Source organism: Geotrypetes seraphini, chromosome 16 (genome assembly GCF_902459505.1).
Source record: "Geotrypetes seraphini chromosome 16, aGeoSer1.1, whole genome shotgun sequence".
In the NCBI taxonomy this organism is placed as follows: Eukaryota; Metazoa; Chordata; class Amphibia; order Gymnophiona; family Dermophiidae; genus Geotrypetes; species Geotrypetes seraphini.
Window position 1 is genome coordinate 34,977,851 of NC_047099.1, and position 19,066 is coordinate 34,996,916.

Sequence of the window (19,066 nt, forward strand, 5' to 3'; positions counted from 1 at the left end):
CGTGGCGGGGGAGGGTCTGGAATGCGATGACGTCGCGACAGGGGCGGTGCAGAAAAGTTTCTCCCCGTGGGCAAGGGGAAAGTTTGGGTAACGGGGCAGAGGAGGGACCGGAAGCGGAAACCGGGGCTGACCCGTCGAGCGACCGACTGGCTGCATGTATGACACTATGTCCCCCCCCGTCCCCGTGAATCTCTCCCTTCCCTCTACTCTGTGTCTCTCCTCCCTTTCCTGGTTGTCTCTGCCCCCCCCAATACTCTCAACCTCCCCCAACCTCATGAGTCTCTCCTCCCTTTCCTGGTTGTCTCTGTCCCCCACCCCAAATTCTCTCAACCTCCCCCAACCTTGTGAGTCTCTCCTCCCTTCCCTGGTTGTCTCTGGTCCCCCCCCCAATGCTCTTATCCTCCCCCAACCTTGTTAGTCTCTCCTCCCTTTCCTGGTTGTCTCTGCCCCCCCCAAATTCTCTCAACCTCCCCCAACCTTGTGAGTCTCTCCTCCCTTTCCTGGTTGTCTCTGTCCCCCCCAATACTCTCAATCTCCCCCAACCTTGTGAGTCTCTCCTCCCTTCCCTGGTTGTCTCTGGTCCCCCCCCCCAATGCTCTCAACCTCCCCCAACCTTGTTAGTCTCTCCTCCCTTTCCTGGTTGTCTCTGCCCCCCCCAAATTCTCTCAACCTCCCCCAACCTTGTGAGTCTCTCCTCCCTTTCCTGGTTGTCTTTGTCCCCCCCAATACTCTCAACCTCCCCCAACCTTGTGAGTCTCTCCTCCCTTTCCTGGTTGTCTCTGCCCCCCCCAAATTCTCTCAACCTCCCCCAACCTTGTGAGTCTCTCCTCCCTTTCCTGGTTGTCTTTGTCCCCCCAATACTCTTAACCTCCCCCAACCTTGTGAGTCTCTCCTCCCTTTCCTGGTTGTCTCGCCCCCCCCCCAATGCTCTCAATCTCCCCCAACCTTGTGAGTCTCTCCTCTCTTTCCTGGTTGTCTCTGCCCCCCCAATGCTCTCAACCTCCCCCAACCTTGTTAATCTCTCCTCTCTTTCCTGGTTGTCTCTGCCCCCCCAATACTCTCAACCTCCCCCAACCTCATGAGTCTCTCCTCCCTTTCCTGGTTGTCTCTGTCCCCCACCCCAAATTCTCTCAACCTCCCCCAACCTTGTGAGTCTCTCCTCCCTTTCCTGGTTGTCTTTGTCCCCCCCAATACTCTCAACCTCCCCCAACCTTGTGAGTCTCTCCTCCCTTTCCTGGTTGTCTTTGTTCCCCCCCCAATGCTCTCAACCTCCCCCAACCTTGTGAGTCTCTCCTCCCTTTCCTGGTTGTCTCTGTCCCCTCCCCCAATACTCTTAACCTCCCCCAACCTTGTGAGTCTCTCCTCCCTTTCCTGGTTGTCTCACACCCCCCAATGTTCTCAAACTCCCCCAACCTTGTGAGTCTCTCCTCCCTTTCCTGGTTGTCTCTGTCCCCCCCAATACTCTCAACCTCCCTCCAACCTCATGAGTCTCTCCTCCCTTTCCTGGTTGTCTCTGCCCCCCATGCTCTCATCCTCCCCCAACCTTGTGAGTCTCTCCTCCTTTTCCTGGTTGTCTCGCCCCCCCCCAGTGCTCTTAGCTCCCCCAACCTTGTCTCTCCTCCCTTTCCTGGTTGTCTCTGCCCCCCCAAATGCTCTCAACCTCCCCCAACCTCATGAGTCTCGCCTCCCTTTCCTGGTTGTATCTGTCCCCCCCCAATTCATGTGTGTGTCTGCCTTCTGACTCTTTCTCTCCCCCTCCCCACCACCATATGAACGTCTGTCTGCCTTGAGCCTCTGCTCTCTTCCCCCATGTGAATGTCTGTCTTCCTTCTGATTCTCTCTCTGCTCTCTATCCCTTTCCCCTTCTCCCCCCTCTACTGCTCCTCACTCCTTCTTGTCCTTATCTGGTCTCTCTGTATTGTCAGGCTCTTCACTGACCATTTGCAACTTGGAGATTAACATTTTATCATGCTTTCTCACCAATAGTAGCCATCCATTGGGGATCTATTCTGTCCCAACAGGAGGAAAAGAAGAGATTGGGAGCCTTTGAAGGAAAGGCTGGGGCAGAGAAAGGAAAGGCAGAAAGGTCTTTCTGCAGCTCTTGCCCTAGTAAAGATTTTGCCAACGTGTTTGGACCTGCAGCAGGTTCTTGCTTCAACTGATCCACCCTGCGAGCTTTTTTAGGGGAAGTGAGGGGCAGGGCATGTGTTAAAGTGGCAAGGTGATATGGATACTTGAGAGAGAAATTGGGAATGCAATGGCTATGTTAATATAGCAACGGTCATTTAGCGTAAAAGTAGACTTTCTATATAGGGATATAAGGAAAAAGAGAGGGGCAGTCTTATAGATGCAGCAGTTCAGCTGGGAGCACTGGTAACTCGCTGGGTTGATTCCAAAATAAGAATATGACTGAAAATTCTTTTTCCCCCTTTCCTTTTCTAGGTTCCTTGACATGTCGGGGCCAACGTGGCTACCCCCAAGGCATCTCAGCTCCCCGGAGCAGCCAGGCATAGCCGGCAGTGGAAGTGTATCTGTATCCATGCCCGCTGCCCACAAGCCACAACGGAAGTTTGCTACTGTCCCTGCACCCAAAGTGGCATACGGTTCATACGAGACTAGTGCTGGTGTCCAAGGAGCAGGACCTCAGTATCAGCAGTCGCCTTCAGGTAAAGACAGAGTTGGGTCTCAACTGGCGAGGGGGCTTGAGGGTGGTGCATCATCCCCCCCTCTCCCCCTTCTTATCTAACATTTCTCTCTTCCTTAGGGGCATTTTCCCTTCTGCGTTCTCATCCAGAAGATTCCGGGGCGCTCTCAACTGGTCCTGGAGACTTTCACCCCCTCTCTCCTGGGGCCTCTGATCGACGCTACCCAGCCACCTCTACCGCAAAGGATGAGAGAGGCTCAGCCACCTGGGGACCAACTTCTGCCACCAGTACTTCCTTCCAGATGCAAGTGAGTTTCTTATAGTAATCAATCCAGCTAATCTCCCCTCTTTCTTTCTTTTAAATAATATTTTTTATTAAGAGCCAAACAGGTAACTACTATTAATTATTTCTATAGCGGCTATCGGACGTACACCGCGCTGCACAGAGCCACAAGGAGTAAGAAAACAGTCCCTGCTCGAAAGAGCTTACAATCTAAACAGATAAGACAAACAGGATGTCAAGGATACAGTTAAGGGGAAGGGTTAATCAGCTGGCTGGGTTGGAGGGCAGAGGGGAGTACAGGACAATCGAGCCATTGTGACATCACTAATGAGGTTGGCTCTTATTGGTGGAATGAGGCATTATGACATCATAAGCTCAGCTCTGCTTCCCAAAGACCGAAACTCTTCACACTACTACTATGAATTATTTATATAACGCTACCAGACACACACAGCACTGTACAGAGTCATAAAGAAAACAGTCCCTGCTCGAAAGAGCTTACAATCTAAACAGGAAAGGCAGACAAACAGGATGTCATGGATACAGTTAAGAGGAACGGTTAATCAGCTGGCTGGGTTGGAAGACAGAGGGGAGTATAGGACAATTGAGCCATTGTGACATCACTGATGAGGTTGGCTCTTATTGGTGGAATGAGGCATTATGACATCACAAGCTCAGTTCACACTACTACTACTATGAATTATTTCTATAGCGCTACCAGACATACACAGCACCGTACAGAGTCACATAAGAGACAGTCCCTGCTCAAAAGAGCTTACAATCTAAACAGGAAAGGCAGACAAACAGGATGTCATGGATACAGTTAAGAGGAACGGTTAATCAGCTGGCTGGGTTGGAAGACAGAGGGGAGTATAGGACAATTGAGCCATTGTGACATCACTGATGAGGTTGGCTCTTATTGGTGGAATGAGGCATTATGACATCACAAGCTCAGTTCACACTACTACTACTATGAATTATTTCTATAGCGCTACCAGACATACACAGCACCGTACAGAGTCACATAAGAGACAGTCCCTGCTCAAAAGAGCTTACAATCTAAACAGGAAAGGCAGACAAACAGGATGTCATGGATACAGTTAAGCGGAACGGTTAATCAGTGGGCAAGGTTGGAGGGAAAAGGAGTAGGGTTAAGGATTGAAAGCTATATAAAAAAGGTGGGTTTTTAGTCTGCTTTTAGGGAAGGGAAGGGGCTTGATGGACAAACTTGGGTAATTTATTCCAGGCATAGGCGCAGCTAGATGAAAGGAATGAAGTCTGGAATTGGCAGTGGAGGAGAAGGGTAAAGCTAAGAGCAGCTTATCTGAGGAACAGAGTTCTCTGGAAGGTGTATAAGGAGAGAGAAGAGAGGAGAGATATTGAGGGGCAGCAGAATGAACCCACTTGTAGGTCAGCAATAAGATCTTGAACTGTATGCGATGGCAGAGAGGGAGCCAGTGAAGTGGCTCAAGGAGAGGGGTGACGAGCGAAGAGAGGTTGGTAGAAGATGAGTCGTGCAGGAGAGTTTCGCACAGATTGCAAGGGGGAGAGGCGACACTGAAAGATACCAGTTAGGAGTAGATTGCAGTAATTTAAGCGTGTGGCATTTCATAAACAGTTAACCAAACATTACAAATCAAATGTCTAGTCAAAACATTGTCTTAAGAGCACCAGACAATTATATCGGCAATAATCATGTGACATTTGTACATATAGGCCCGGATTCTGTAACTGGTGCCGTTTTCGGCGGCTGTCAATCGCGTGTCGGCAAAGTTGGACACCGGAAATGTAGGCCAGGGTTTTCCGAACACTTAGTCCAGTGATTTTCCACTTTTTTTTTTTTTTTGTTCCTTTGGGAAAAATACAGAATAAATAAAGTGGAAAACGGTCAGTCAGGAGGATGCTCAGATGCATAGGGAGAAGAATGGCCCATAGGAAAAAGGAGGTGATAGTGCTTTTCTTAGCCACAGTAGCAGATGATTCCAGAGACGAGTGGGATAGCACACCCACCAGCAGGTGGAGATAGAGATCTGATTTGCAGGTGCTCCTCTTGGATGGAACTCTATCTCCAGGAGGCTGATGGATGCTATTCTTCTAGCTCCTGGCTGCTGAAAAAGACTGTCTTCTCCTGTTGCGTTGGCTTCAGTGGAGTCTAGGGGTGTTTAGCTGAGCGATGCCAACCCTGGGGGGCAACACCTGCCCCCTCTCCCAGGTCCCTTCCCCGCCCGTGGAGTAAAGGGGTTCATTTTGGTCCTGATTTCTTCTTTCCCATAGTTGTAAAAAAAAAAAACCAAAACACACATACAGTTGGTGCCACAGTTTCTGTGCTGGCCGTTGTAGGCCAGCACAGAAACTTTACAAAATTGGTTAGTGGTCTTTGTCATAAAACATATGGGGACAGACTTGGAGACCTTAATATGTATACTCTGGAACAGTGGTTCCCAACCCTGTCCTGGAGGAACACCAGGCCAATTGGGTTTTCAGGCTAGCCCTAATGAATATGCATGAAGCAAATTTGCATGCCTATCACTTCCATCATATGCAAATCTCTCTCATGCATATTCATTAGGGCTAGCCTGAAAACCCGATTGGCCTGGTGTTCCTCCAGGACAGGGTTGGGAATCACTGCTCTGGAAGAAAGGTGGGAGAGAGGGGCTCAGTATTTCCATGGCATTTCCCCTGGTGTCTCTCTCTCTTCTCAGAGCCATTCTGTGGATGCCAGGCCTCAACGCCCCTCCAGCCTGGACACAGACATTGATGCACTGACCAACTTGCTGGCTCACATGGAGAGCAGTGGGCCTCCACGCCGGGCAGACAGACAGGTAGGTAACGATAGACCACTGTGGGGTAAGAAATAGAAATTTGAGAACTTGCTTCAGAAACCAGATGTGCAGCTACTTTGGGTGGAGTGTGGGGACACTGATGGAGGCCCATGTTGCTGCTGTTATTGAATTGTAGATAAGGGTGGATAAAGCAACTCAGCCCAAGGTCATATATAGGCAGTGACAGAGCGGATATTATAATGGGAGCAGGACTATAACTAACTCTAGAAAGTTTGATCATGTTACTCCTCTTTTAATAAAAGCACATTGGCTCCCAGTCGCTCATCGAATAACTTATAAACTCTGTCTACTCACCTTCAAGGCTTTACTCAATAAAACTCCAGCTTTTATCTATAAATTATTAATCCCATACAATCCGACTAGAACATTAAGGTCCAATGAGCAAAATTTACTAACCATTCCTTCACTCAAGATCATTAATACAAGACGGCAATTCATTTTTTCAGTAACTGCGCCACAGATTTGGAACGTCCTCCCAATCTATTTACGAAATGAGCATGATCTGGGAAAATTTAAAAGTAATTTAAAAACATTTCTTTTTAAAGATGCATTTGGCATTTGATTTATTAATTTTTAAACTGTTGTTTTAAATCTTAAATTTTACTGTTACATACCTTCCCAATGTTTTTTCCTTTGTTTGTTCTACTTTTCTATCATGAATTGTATTTCACTTCCCCTTTTTACCTTTTGTTACGAATGTTGAACTATTTCTAATATTATGTTATTATTCAAGTTTGATTTGTATTATATGTTTAATCTTTTTAAAAGTTTGTATTGTATTGTTTCCCTCTGAATGTATTTTAAATGTACATCGCTTTGAATTATGATTAAGCGATTAATCAAAAAATCATTAAACTTGAAACTTGATTTGGAATAGAGGTCCCACGGGGGTCCCGCAGGAATCCCCCCTAACCCAAGGGACTCCCACGAGGACCCCCCCCCCTCTAGCCAACGGGACTCCCATGGGAATGGAAGGCTTTGGAAGCAGGGATCGTTCATATAATATAATGGACACGTCAGTCTTAGTAAAAGAGGGGGTTTATAAGTTAATTACCTGAACAGAAAACAAAAAAAGGGTTCCACCAAAGAGATTCCACAAGGAAAACAGCAGCAGAAACTGTGGAATTGATGATCCTGTCAGAAGTAATTGCTGCTTTTTATGGGGACAGGCAGGGATGGAGGTAATTCCTTGCGGGGATGGGTGGGGACGGAGAGGATCCTGGCGGGGATGGGTGGGATTTCTGTCCCCGTGCAACTCTCTAATTTGGAAGAGCAGCCTAGTGGTTAGAGCGATGAGTTGGAAAACCAGGAATTCTGCTTCTCCCCTATTTTTGTGATCACCTTCCACTGTTTCGGGTACCAAATTAACATTTTAAATCGTCAGGGATAGGACATGACTTCACGGTGCCTGAACTGTAAATTGTCTTGAGTGCGAGTTTAGAAAATAGAGTAATTAAATCCTAAAGTTACATAGTACCTGGGGAAATTTGGCTGCCGGTGTTTGGTTTTGACTCAAATAGGGCACTGGCCTTTGACCTAAGGGCCGCTGCGTGAGCGGACTGCTGGGCACGATGGACCACTGGTCTGACCCAGTGGCGGCAGTTCTTGTGTGACCCTTTTCTTCTTCCTTGTCCCCACCACAGAACTTTGAAAGCATTGCGTATCCTCCGGGCTCACCCTCTGGGCCTGTTCTTAGAGCGCCATCTACCTATAAGCCAGGACCTCTGCCAGCATCTGGGCCGTACAGTTCTGCATCAAAACCACAAGGATACAGCCACCAAGAGTGGTACAGTGGGTCTTCTCAGCATATGCCACAGAAACCCTATCCGCAGCCCACCCCTGCACCGTATGCCACAGCCTCTACCCCTGCTGGCTCATCCTTTAACATCCAGGTGCAGGTGGCACAGCCCGTGCCAAACTACACACAGCCCCACCGCAGGGTGGAGCAAGCATACGGACCCCAGGCTCCATCACGGCCAGTCTACGGTGAGCAGAATTGGTACCAGCCTATTCAGTATGCCGGCAGACCAGACCATCCCTTGGATGCAGGGTACGCACTGCACAGTGCCAGGAGGTCTGAACCACAGCTGTACAGCTCTGGCGCTAAGGCCTCGGTGGCCCAGTACCAGCCAGGGAGTGGCAAGACAAACAAGGAAGAGCTTGGTCCTCTGCGGCAAACCCCTGAAGGGCTTACAAGCTATCGGCAACAGGTAATTTACCCCTCAAGCAAGTCAGAGCATCCAAAAAAGATGGGCACATGGATCCACAGCTTGGTCCTGAGGTTGGAAAGCAGATTTGCAGGTCTAGACTTTGGTAGCTAAGATTTAAAGCTAAAGAGCAAAGAATCGTATGTTTGAGTTACAAATACCTTTGGAAGCAGCGCAGTACCGTACAGGGGGTGAAGTTGTGCATACAAACGAGAATGGGCTTTGGGGCTTATTGTATTTGAGGATCTCAGGGTGGTCAAACAGATAGAAAAGACAACAGCAAAAGCCAGACGGTCATGCGGGAAAGCAATACCATTGGCATGCACAGAAAGCAGGTCTCTTTCACGGCAGAGGAAGCCCTGGGTTATGGGTGAAAGGAGACAGAGTTGTGCCCGTGTCTTTTCTGTAGCAGGCCCATGGAATGCTTTCCCATGAATCCTTTGGTGTGCTGTTTGAGCATCGTATCTAGGGCTGCTTGTATGTTTTAATATTATGCGTTGACTATTTTTTTTTTTTTTTGTCATTCATTTAGATAGGTTTTAAATTAGAGAATGACACGGTGACAGAATTCATCACCGTTCCCGTCCCCGTGGATAACCGCGGGAAACCATCTTCATGTCATTCTTTAAGGAGAGAGGGAAGAATCAGAGTAGGAATGGCCACAACCACTGACCCGCAAGCTTTGCTTTGAAGAATGCTGGTATAGAAGGACTGAGGTTGAAATAGACACTAAAAAATGACATGGGATTATTTCCCGCGGTTATCCGCAGGGATGGGAACGGTGATGAATTTTGTCACCGTGTCATTCTCTATTTTAAAGAACAGAAACCAATATTCTCTCTAGAAAGGGTGGTGGATGCATTGAAGAGCTTCTCAGTGGGTGGTGGGGGTGAGGGCTTTATGTGAATTAAAGCACAGAGAATTTCTGTAGGAGAGGAAGGGGTAGTAGATAATGGGGTTACTGGTTTGGATAGGCCGACTTTCTGCCATCATTTTCTGTGCTGTGGGATTGGAGCCTGGGTGTGGTGGGGAGGGGGTGGCGATTACCTTATTCACAGACCTGATCCCGATGCGGTGTGTTTCAGGGCTCCGTGACTCGACCAGAGGAAGAATTGGACAGACTGACAAAGAAACTTATTTACGATATGAACCATCCTCCCGCCGGCGAATACTTTGGTGCGTTCCCATCTTTTTTTTTAAAATTTATGCGTACGTTTATTAAAAGTCTTTATATACCGTTTAATTTACCAAGCAGGATCAGAGCGGTTAACAAAACAATTTGGAAATTATTGAAAAGAACTTCATTAAAATAGGAAAGAGGGGGGGGAAAAATCCCAACAATATGCAAAATAACATAACTAACTTACTTACAATGCATCAATAATCCTATATAATAAAACGCTAGCCGCGCATGCACACTCCTACCTGCGTGTTCCGTGATCCGTAGGTCCGTGGCAGGCAGGAGAGCGGATGCGCGGTTAGGGCCCACACTCGAGCGCTGTGGCCGACTCAGGATCATGGGAGGATGTGCCGCGCAAGTGCTGCACATGTACTGGAGGGGGAGGAACATACCGCTTCTGCACATACCGGCACAAACCTCCCTCTAGTGTTGGCAGCCGCAGCACGCTAAACAGGCTGCTTCGCGGCTTTCTCCTGCAGTTGAGTCCCTCTGCCGTGTCACTGATGATGTCATCAATGATGCGACAGAGGGACTCAACTGCAGAAGAAAGCCACGTAGCAGCCTGTTTAACATGCTGCGGCTGCCAACGCTGGAGGGAGGTTTGTTATTAAAGTCATTTCGCTGGGAGGGTCGCAGAGTCAGCGGGGGTTGGGCTGGGAGGGGAGAGAAGCGTCTGCCTCGGGTGCTTCAGACAGCAGCAGCGTTTACAATTTGCTGCTGTTGCCGGCTTCAGGCCTTCCTCTCTGGCCGGTCCTGCCTACTTCCTGTTTTCATGATGACAGAACCTGCCAGAGAGGAAGACCTGAAGCCAGCAACAGCAATGAATTGTGAATGCTGCTGCTGCCTGATGAAGTAGTTCAAGGAGGAAAGGGAGCAGAGGGGGAGAGAATGGCTTGGAGGGAAGGAGGAAGGTATGCCAGACCAAGGGAAAAGGAAGGAGGAGATGGAGAGAGGCCATATGGAACAGAGAGAGAGGGCGGACACTGGATGGAAAGAGAAGAGAGGGCAGTGAATGGAATGGGCAAGACAGAGGGTGAACAGTAGATGGAAGGGGTAAAGAGATGGAGACAGACACTGAATGGAAGTGTGGAGGACAGGGGGAGCAGACGTTGGAAGGAAGTGGGTAGGAGAAAGAAAAAAGGGCACATGCAGGATTGAGGGAAGAGGATAGAGTTAGAAATAAAGATAGACAGACAGGGGGCCAGGGAAAGACACAGACAGAAAGAATAACAGTGTCCAAGGAGAGAGAGACAAATTAAAAAAAACAAAAACAGGCAGACAGACATCTACTCTAGCACCCGTTAATGTAACGGGCTAAAACACTAGTATAATATAATACAGATTGAAACACTGAATTCAAGTCCCATCATTGTGAAAAAAAAAGGCTGTCTAACAACAATGGGCCTTTTAAATGTCTTTTAAAATGTAATGATGACTTCTTTCCAACACAATCTCACGTGTAGTGATGCAAACCTGAAAAAAGAGTGAGGACGGAACACAGCACATCAGCCTCAAGGACAATCAGTTTATGAAAACCATATAACTAGCTCATGGCGATGGAATTAATGGATTACTTGTGTTGAGAATCTACTTTTTGTTCCCTCCCTCAAGACCTTTCGTATGCGACGTACCACTTCATTTGCCGTTACAGCTCCCCAAATCTGGAACGCCTGCCCTCTTATCTGAGGGAAGAATCAAATAATTGATAAATTTTAAAGGGGCATTGAAAAGCTTCCTCTACAGCAGGGGTCTCAGAGTCCCTCCTCGAGGGCCGCAATCCAGTCGGGTTTTCAGGATTTCCCCAATGGATATGCATGAGATCTATGTGCATGCACTGCTTTCAATGCATATTCATTGGGGAAATCTTGAAAACCCGACTGGATACCGGCCCTCGAGGACCGGAGTTGCCCACCCCTGGACTAGCCATAGCATAGGGATCTCAAAGTCCCTCCTTGAGGGACGCAATCCAGTTGGGTTTTCAGGATTTCCCCCAATGAATATGCATGAGATCTATGTGCATGCACTGCTTTCAATGCATATTCATTGGGGAAATCCTGAAAACCCGACTGGATTGCGGCCCTCAAGGAGGGACTTTGAGATCCCTGCTCTACAGAGATGCTTTTACTCCACAATTCAGGTCTTTCTCACAAGCTATGAAAAAGCAGCGCTCAACTAGCGTACCCCTCCCCCTATGTTATTTTTAACTGTTTTCTTTTCTAAAATATTGTATTTCCGTTTGTCTGTGGGTCTTGTTTGTGTTTTGGTTCTCATTAATATTGGATATCGCCTAGAATATTAATAGGCGAGCAAACGGATTTCTAATAAACCTTGACTTGTACTCTTGATGTTCATATTTTTCTGGATCTCTATGTTCTCTTTCATCATTAAAAATATGTTAATAGCTAAGACTAAAGCAAGCCTAGCATAGAGTCTCTGATCCTTTTTTGCTGGTCTAGGTTTGCATTATTCTTTATATATGTTTTAGCTATTTATATGTTTTTAATAAACTGATTGGTCTTGAGGCTGATGTGCTGTGTCCCTTCCCCACTCTTTTTTTTCTGGGTTGTATCTTCCCTTAACTCCATGGTAAACTATTCCATAAAACTGGAACCAAATAGAAAAACGGAGTTTTTAGTTGAAGCAAGATGGGCTCGAGATTTATGAGGTATAATTAACTCTGTTATCATTCAGTGATCTTAATAACCATCTAGGGGGCATAAAATAACTCTAAATTTGAAAGTAACTATGGTTGTAATTCAAATACAATACCTTGGATTACGAGCATAATCCGTTCCAGGAGCATGCTTGTTTATCAAAGCGAGTTTCCCCATAGGAAATAATGGAAACCCGCTTTGATACGTTCTCTCCCCCCCCCCCCCCCCCCACGAGAACTGGCATTGCACCCCCTCCCCCCCCCCCCGACTCGATCCTGCACCCCCCCCCCCCCCCCGCCGCTTCTTACAGTCATCTGGGCTCTGAACGTGAACTCGCAGGCCTTGAGCATGCGCAGATGCTCAAGGCTCAGCAGAAGAGGAGGCTGATCTTCGGGCACAGGACATGCCGGTGCCCAGATGATGGTAAGAAATGGCGGGGGGGGTGCTGGATCGCGTCAGGGGAGGGTGCCGGATCGCCGGGGGGGGGGGGGGGGGCGCTTGTAAATCGAGCCACGTTCGGTTTCCGAGGTGCCGATTTTGCAAATGTTTTGCTCGTCTTGCAAAACACTCGCAAACCGAGGTACCACTGCAATTTATTGTCAGATTTGATGTTTTATGTACAATCTTACGTCTCGGGGTGAATTAAAATACAGCACTGGCTGCAACATAAAAATAATGCAGGGACACCAAACCTTGCAGTGTGTGTGTTTGTCTGTGGCAGTGCATTACAAACTGCATGCCCCGACGAGATGCCGGTAAGGAGGAGAGGCGCCGGCTGACTTGCGGTGAGAGGCACGTCCTGTAGGCGGTCAGCCGGCATCTCTTCTCCTCTTCCCGCACCTCCAAGATCCCCCTCCCCCCCACCCACTGAAGCGACAGCTTCAGGATTGCGGCCAGAGGGCCTCCGTACATGGGACGCGGACGTCGATGTGATCACGTCGTGCGCTTCCGGGTGCCTTCCGGCTGGGGCACTGGATTTAGCGTGCCACCGGCCGAAAAAGTTTGCCGGACACTGGTGTACGGGAAGCTTCCGCCCGTGTTGCGGGCGCGTGTGGAAGTATGTACCACCCGTCCCTCTTCTGTCGCTAAACTAGTCTGTCTTGACACTTGCAGGCCGCTGTGCGCGCTGCGGAGAGAACGTGGTGGGGGATGGCACCGGCTGCATTGCGATGGAGCAGGTGTTCCACGTGGAATGTTTTACCTGCATCACTTGCCAGTGCCACCTGCGCGGTCAGCCCTTCTACTCCATCGATAAGAAGTCCTACTGCGAAGCCTGCTACATTGTAAGTGCTGCTCTTTCTGCCTCCTGGCTGGGCCACAGCCTCTCGCAGGGATATGTCCTAGCTAGGGGGGGAGGGGTCACGGACTTCATGCTGGTTGGCCCTTCCCAAGGGCCTGAGCTCTTCGAAGCCTCTGCTCTCCCATGATGCGTCCGTAAAGGGAGCGTCAAGATATCAGTCCGCTTGCCACATTTATCCCTACATTTGATTCTGTGGCTTCTAGTACAGTGATAGCAATAAAAATGTCAAAGGAATTTGAGAATGTAAGGAATAGATATGGAAGATCAATAGTAGAAAGATAATAATAATAACTTTATTCTTCTATACCGCCACAATCTTGCGACTTCTAGGCAGTTTACATTCAAGAGAGCTGGACATTCAGCGAGTTACAATATGCAGATAGAGGAAATACAGAGGACAGAAATTTTTAAGAAAGCGAAAAAATAAAATATACAGTTTGCTAAGAAATCTCCGAGAGGACATGTTTGGAAAAGCTCGCGAATTACAAAAAAATACAGCGAAAATTACAATATACAGTTTCTTAGGAATTTTCAGAGGGGACATATTAGATGGAAAGGTCCAGAATTACAAAATACAATTTGATTAGGATTTCAGAGGGGGCATATTGGGGAAAAAACGAAACAAGGAAAAAAAAAAAGATGAGAAAGGCAACTAAAAAAAATCGAGCACGGTTTGCTTTTGCAGAAGAAAATTAATTGGGGTGATTAGAGGGGAGTTATGATCTTTCTGTCATCTTAATTTGTTTAAAGTGTGCGTGTGCGTATACAGGTGGTTAAGTCGCTCTGTAGCCCCCAAACCCTCAAAGGCCAAGTGAAATAAATGAGTCTTAAGTAATGACTTAAAAACGTTTGAGAGACACTTCTGCTCGAAGCATTAACAAGAGTCCATTCCGTAAAAATGGAGCTAAAAAGAAAAATGCACTTTGCCTAGTAGATTCCCACAAGGTAAAGGAATGACCAGCTGATGAGCATTAAGTGAAGGGACATAGAAATAAGTACCGATAGGAGGTAGCGAGGCATTCCTTTATGAGCGGAGTATCGCAAACTGTGCCTCTGTAGGTAGTCAGCTGGCGCTTCTGCTCCCCGGCTCGCGTGGCGTACAATTTGCAATATACTGGAGTAGAGTGACTGTTCTCAGCTCCGCTTCAGCTCCCCCCCCCCCACTCCCTTGTAGGCTGCCTGGGAGGGAATGGGAGTTGCTTGAGCAGAATGGTGTCAGGTCAAAAGCACGCCGGGACAAAGGCGCGCGCAGACAATTGAGCGCAGCGTGGAGGCGTGCGCCGCAGAAAATTACAGTTTTTACGGCTGCGATGGGGGGGGGCGTGGGGGGAACCCCCCCACTTTACTTAATAGAGATCGCGCTGTGTTGTGGGGGCGTTGTGGGGGGTGTGGGGGGTTGTAACCCCCACATTTTACTGAAAACTTCACTTTTTCCCTGTTTTTAGGGAAAAAGTTAAGTTTACAGTAAAATGTGGAGGGTTACAACTCCCAAACCCCCCACAACGCCGGCGCGATGTCTATTAAGTAAACTGGGGGGGCTCCCCAACAAAACCCCCCGTCGGAGCCCCTAAAAACTGTAATTTTCTGCGGCGCGCACCTCCGTCTTGCGCTCAGTTGTCGGCGCGCGCCTTTGTCTTTCGCGGGGGTTGTCTATGAACCGAGCAGAATACCCTGCTGCTCCAGAGGCTGAAAAGAAGTGTTGGAACTGCATTCAGTCTCCTGCCACCTCTTCCCCCCCCCCCCCCACCTCAAAATTAAGTCCTGGGTGCACCATGATTTGGAGATGCTTCCCTTCACCCCTCCCCCCCCTTAAGTCTGATGCTGTTCTTCTTTGCTCCTCTGACCCAAGGTCACCCTGGAGAAGTGCTGCCTCTGTTCCAAGCCTATCCTGGACCGGATCCTGCGGGCTGTGGGAAAGACCTACCATCCAGAGTGTTTTGTCTGCGTGGTGTGTCGGCGCTGTTTGGATGGGGTACCGTTTACTGTGGACGCATCAAGCCAGATCCACTGCATTGAAGACTTCCACCTGTGAGCAATGGGTTGGGTACCGAGGTCTTGCTGTGTAGTTCTAAGCTCTTAGGAGTAGGTAGGGAGATCCCTTTTCATTTCCTCTCCCCTGTGCCTAGGAGTTTGCTTAGCCGTGCAAGTAAACCCCCACTTCCATCTCTGAAAATGTCTGCACTATAGCAGCTCTTGGGAGTGGCAGCCCCCCCCCCCTTGAAGCCTTATCCTAAATGCCTACCTTTTACTTCTCTTTCCTTTTGCAGTAAGTTTGCACCTCGGTGCTCAGTGTGTGGGAATGCCATAATGCCGGAACCAGGACAAGAGGAGACCGTGAGGATCGTGGCATTGGACCGTAGTTTCCACATTGGCTGTTACAAGTGCGAGGTAGTGAAAGGTCCCCTGGAGGGTGGGGAGGGGGCATCGATAGAAGCAGTAGGGGGGGGGGAGTGGAGAGAGGCAGGAATCGTATCTCGGGATCTGCAGGGCCTTTGGTGGACAAGGAGGTGGGAGAGGTATGCTGAAGTTTGAGATCACAGACCTATTTCAGGGGGCAAAAATTCTCCATTCCTCCCAGTTTTTCGTTAAAGCTGCATCCAGCCTTTACTATCACAGTTCTCGATTTTGCGTGGGCAGAATCAAAAATAGGTTCTCCTTCCCCACCATATTGTTCATCCCTTCCCTTTCCCCAATCATATTTTTTTTATTGTAACCTACCGATCCCTCTTCCCTCGTGTTCTCCTTATTGTTTTGGCTGTTTGTGAAATTTGTGCGTTCTCTACTCCTTATTTATTTTCTTATATTTTTAGTGCAAACCGCTTACATTTACCTTTGGTTTTATATTTACGGTTTTTGAACTTGGGGGAAGGGGGACTCGGTGGAAATCCACTTCAGGAGCTAGTGGGAGAGGAGAGAGGCGTCAACGATCAACCTCTGGGGGAAGGAGTTGTGGAATGCAGGGCTCACATTTGATAAGTTGCTCCAGTTTTTGCCATGGGCTGCTAACTCTATCCTGCTTCTGTCCTTTCCAGGAGTGTGGGCTGCTGCTGTCCTCCGAGGGTGAAGGCAGGGGTTGTTATCCCCTGGATGGCCATATCTTGTGCAAGAGTTGTAGTGGCCGCCGAATCCAGGAACTCTCGTCAAAGATCACTACCGATTGTTAAGACATTCGCCCCATCACCCAGACTGACGATCTGTACTTCAGGTGCTCGCCGATCTCCTCTTTATCAGTGGCCAAGTTGGTTCCACGGGTCCCCGATTCCTCAGTGATGGCCCAGCTGGACTGAGAGTCTGCACCCCAGACATCTGGTTTCCTGGAGAGAGCTAAGGCTGGAACGAAGAGTCCATCTCGGACGTCACGATCGCTGGTGATTTAAGGATTCTCTTAGAGCTTTGGACCTTCCTGGTGATGGTTTTATTTATGAGAATAGTGGTTTGGAATCTTTGAATAGTTTTGATTATGGATGGCTTTTCTTTTTTTTTCAGTTATTTGTGAGATATATATACGATGCACATTCTGCAGGGGATCGAATGCCTGTGCTCTGTCACAAAGGGAGATTTAGGATTGCCGCCCCTCTCTCCATTGTGGCTTCTGACAATCCCTGTCCCCACTCTCTCCCATAGACATTTCATATTCTGCCATATTACCCAAAGCCAGAAGAGGGCAGCAAAAGACTAAAGGTCAAAGTGCTTTTTCCCCCCCCCCTTCATTTTTGTAATTATGTAAGAAAAAGTTTGCATTCAAGCAGCTAGAGATCTGTATCTTGCACTGCCTGGTTGGTGCGGACATGCTGGGATATGTGTAATGTGACCTGAGAAGGCTGTTGTGGGCCTGCTGCATGCAGGGAGTTGTAGTTCTGGATTTCTTTGGGAGGTCAGTGATTAAAATCAAACCTACAGAGGTATAAGCATGGAGTGTGCAAAACCACAGGAGTGGCTCAACCTGCTGGTGGATTTTGGAGCGACACCTTTTTCTGGGACTGGAACGATGATGTTTGTGTTAGGTTGAAAGCTGTTTTACAGAAGCTTAGAAATAAAGTGGTGAACCCTTTTGGGGCTGATTACCCTCCCCTTCCTTGCACCCAATTTGAACAATAAAAGTTTGAGTGCCATTTTGGTGGTTTTGATATATTCTTTCTGCATTGCTGTTCATCTCCTGTTAACTTCTGCCTCTTTTTTTTTTTTTGCATTCATCCCCTTGCTTCAGTGAGCCCAGAATGAGGGTTTGAAGAAGAAAAAAAAATTGATGGGTTCTGAATCCTCCCCATTCTTTCACTGCCCACAGTTCTGAAAGAGACAACTGGGAACATTTCTGAAAATGCTACCCTGGTGGAATACAGTATAATCTCGTTATAATGGATTCACTTATAACGGAATATCGCCTATAGCGGCCGTGCGCCTTTACGAACCTGCAGAAAAGCACTGCATATAGCGGACTCGCATATAACGGACAAACAATTTGGTTCCCAGAGCCGCTTTTAGCTGTAGTTTTGTTCGGCTATAACGGACATATGAAAGAAATGCAGCCCAGAAGAAAATGACAGATTATTTTTCTTTCCAGTACAGTGCGACATAATACTTTAAAACATCTTAAGTGTTCTGGTTTTGCAATCATTTCGTGCCATACCAATGTTTTGCAGAGTTTTGTTATCGATGTTGCTGATACGCTCGTGCAGTGACTGATGTTCATTGATTGGACGTTGTTCCGAGTTGACCTAAATAAAGTTTTTTTAAAAATGCAACGCTGGATATAACGGACTATTTTGCCAGGTCCCTTGAAGTCCGTCATAACGAGATTATACTGTATACAAGCATAATCGATTTTGCTAAGATTTCCAGTTCTGCCTTTTACATTTTAACAGGGGGCAAAAATTCTCCATTCCTCCCCTTTTCATATAATGCCTTTTTTTTTTCCTTAGTGGAAGTTGAAGGAAATACAGACCTTTACAAAACAAAAGATGCAGTAATTAAAAGAAAAAAAAATGAAAAAATACAAGTGCATTGCGTTGGCAGTCCTTATGCAATGGGGAGGACGGTTACTCTGATCCTTAAACTTTAAACTGTCTGACTTGATACAGCAGGAGCCATCACTGGCAGTATTCAAATCCAGGATTAAGTGACTTGCACAGGGGTTGAACCCACAACCTCGGGGTGCTGAGACTGTAATATAGAAACATAGAAGATGACGGCAGAAAAGGGCTACAGCCCATCAAGTCTGCCCACTCTGCTTACACACCCCCTGTCTATGCCCTAATGACCCAATTTCCTTATCTTGACCCTTGTAGGGATCCCACATGGGTATCCCATTTATTCTTAAAGTCTGGCACGCTGTCTGCCTCGATCACCTGCACTGGAAGCTTGTTCCAATGATCAACCACTTTCTCTGTGAAGAAATACTTTCTGGTGTCGCCATGAAATTTTCCGCCCCTGAGTTTGAGCGGGTGCCCTCTTGTGGCCGAGGGTCCCTTGAGAAAGAAAATATCATCTTCCACTTCAACACGTCCCGTGAGGTACTTAAATGTATCTTTAACCCTGTAAACTGCTTTAGGAGATTCTCTTCATGAAAAGTTCTGTACAGTTTACGGCACCTAAAAAAAAAATTGGTGCTGAAAAATGCCCTATTCTATAAACCACAAACAAAAAGGTTGACCCTGGTGGCTCCACAGAAAAGGGTTTGTTAGCCTACCCGTCCCTCTCACCCTTAAACCAGCCTTGCAGCAACCAGCTTTAAAAAGGATGAAAACAAAATCTCTACTGAACCAAAATATTCCATCCCTTTGCATGCTGCATTTTGCCAGTCCCCTCTAGTTATTTTCACACTCTGCATTTTGTTGGAGTCTCCAATATGTCCCCCCCTAAATTTAAGACTTCAGATATATCCCTTGTGATCTACAAGAACAGCCCCTTAGGGACTGTATCTAGGGCTAGTATTTGGAGGTACAACTGACACAATCA

At 47.6% G+C, this 19,066-nt stretch overlaps 1 protein-coding gene across 5 annotated transcripts; it reads left to right on the forward strand.

The window, feature by feature from the left end:
- Window positions 1-2: 2 nt before the first annotated feature.
- On the forward strand, window positions 3-17,223 carry TRIP6 (thyroid hormone receptor interactor 6). 5 transcript variants are annotated; one of them, XM_033925412.1, is made up of 11 exons: window positions 334-344; window positions 1,987-2,086; window positions 2,443-2,666; window positions 2,765-2,952; window positions 5,630-5,749; window positions 7,414-7,980; window positions 9,063-9,153; window positions 12,925-13,094; window positions 14,961-15,139; window positions 15,379-15,499; window positions 16,144-17,223. In XM_033925412.1, the coding sequence occupies exons 3-11, from the start codon at window positions 2,453-2,455 to the stop codon at window positions 16,273-16,275; spliced, it is 1,782 nt and encodes a 593-aa protein (XP_033781303.1). In that variant the 5' UTR covers window positions 334-344; window positions 1,987-2,086; window positions 2,443-2,452; the 3' UTR covers window positions 16,276-17,223. The 5 variants fall into 5 exon arrangements, with proteins under 5 accessions (XP_033781299.1, XP_033781303.1, XP_033781300.1 ...); XM_033925408.1 differs by lacking the exons at window positions 334-344; window positions 1,987-2,086 and adding an exon at window positions 3-156; XM_033925409.1 differs by lacking the exon at window positions 334-344 and having other exon boundaries at window positions 730-2,145.
- Window positions 17,224-19,066: the final 1,843 nt, after the last annotated feature.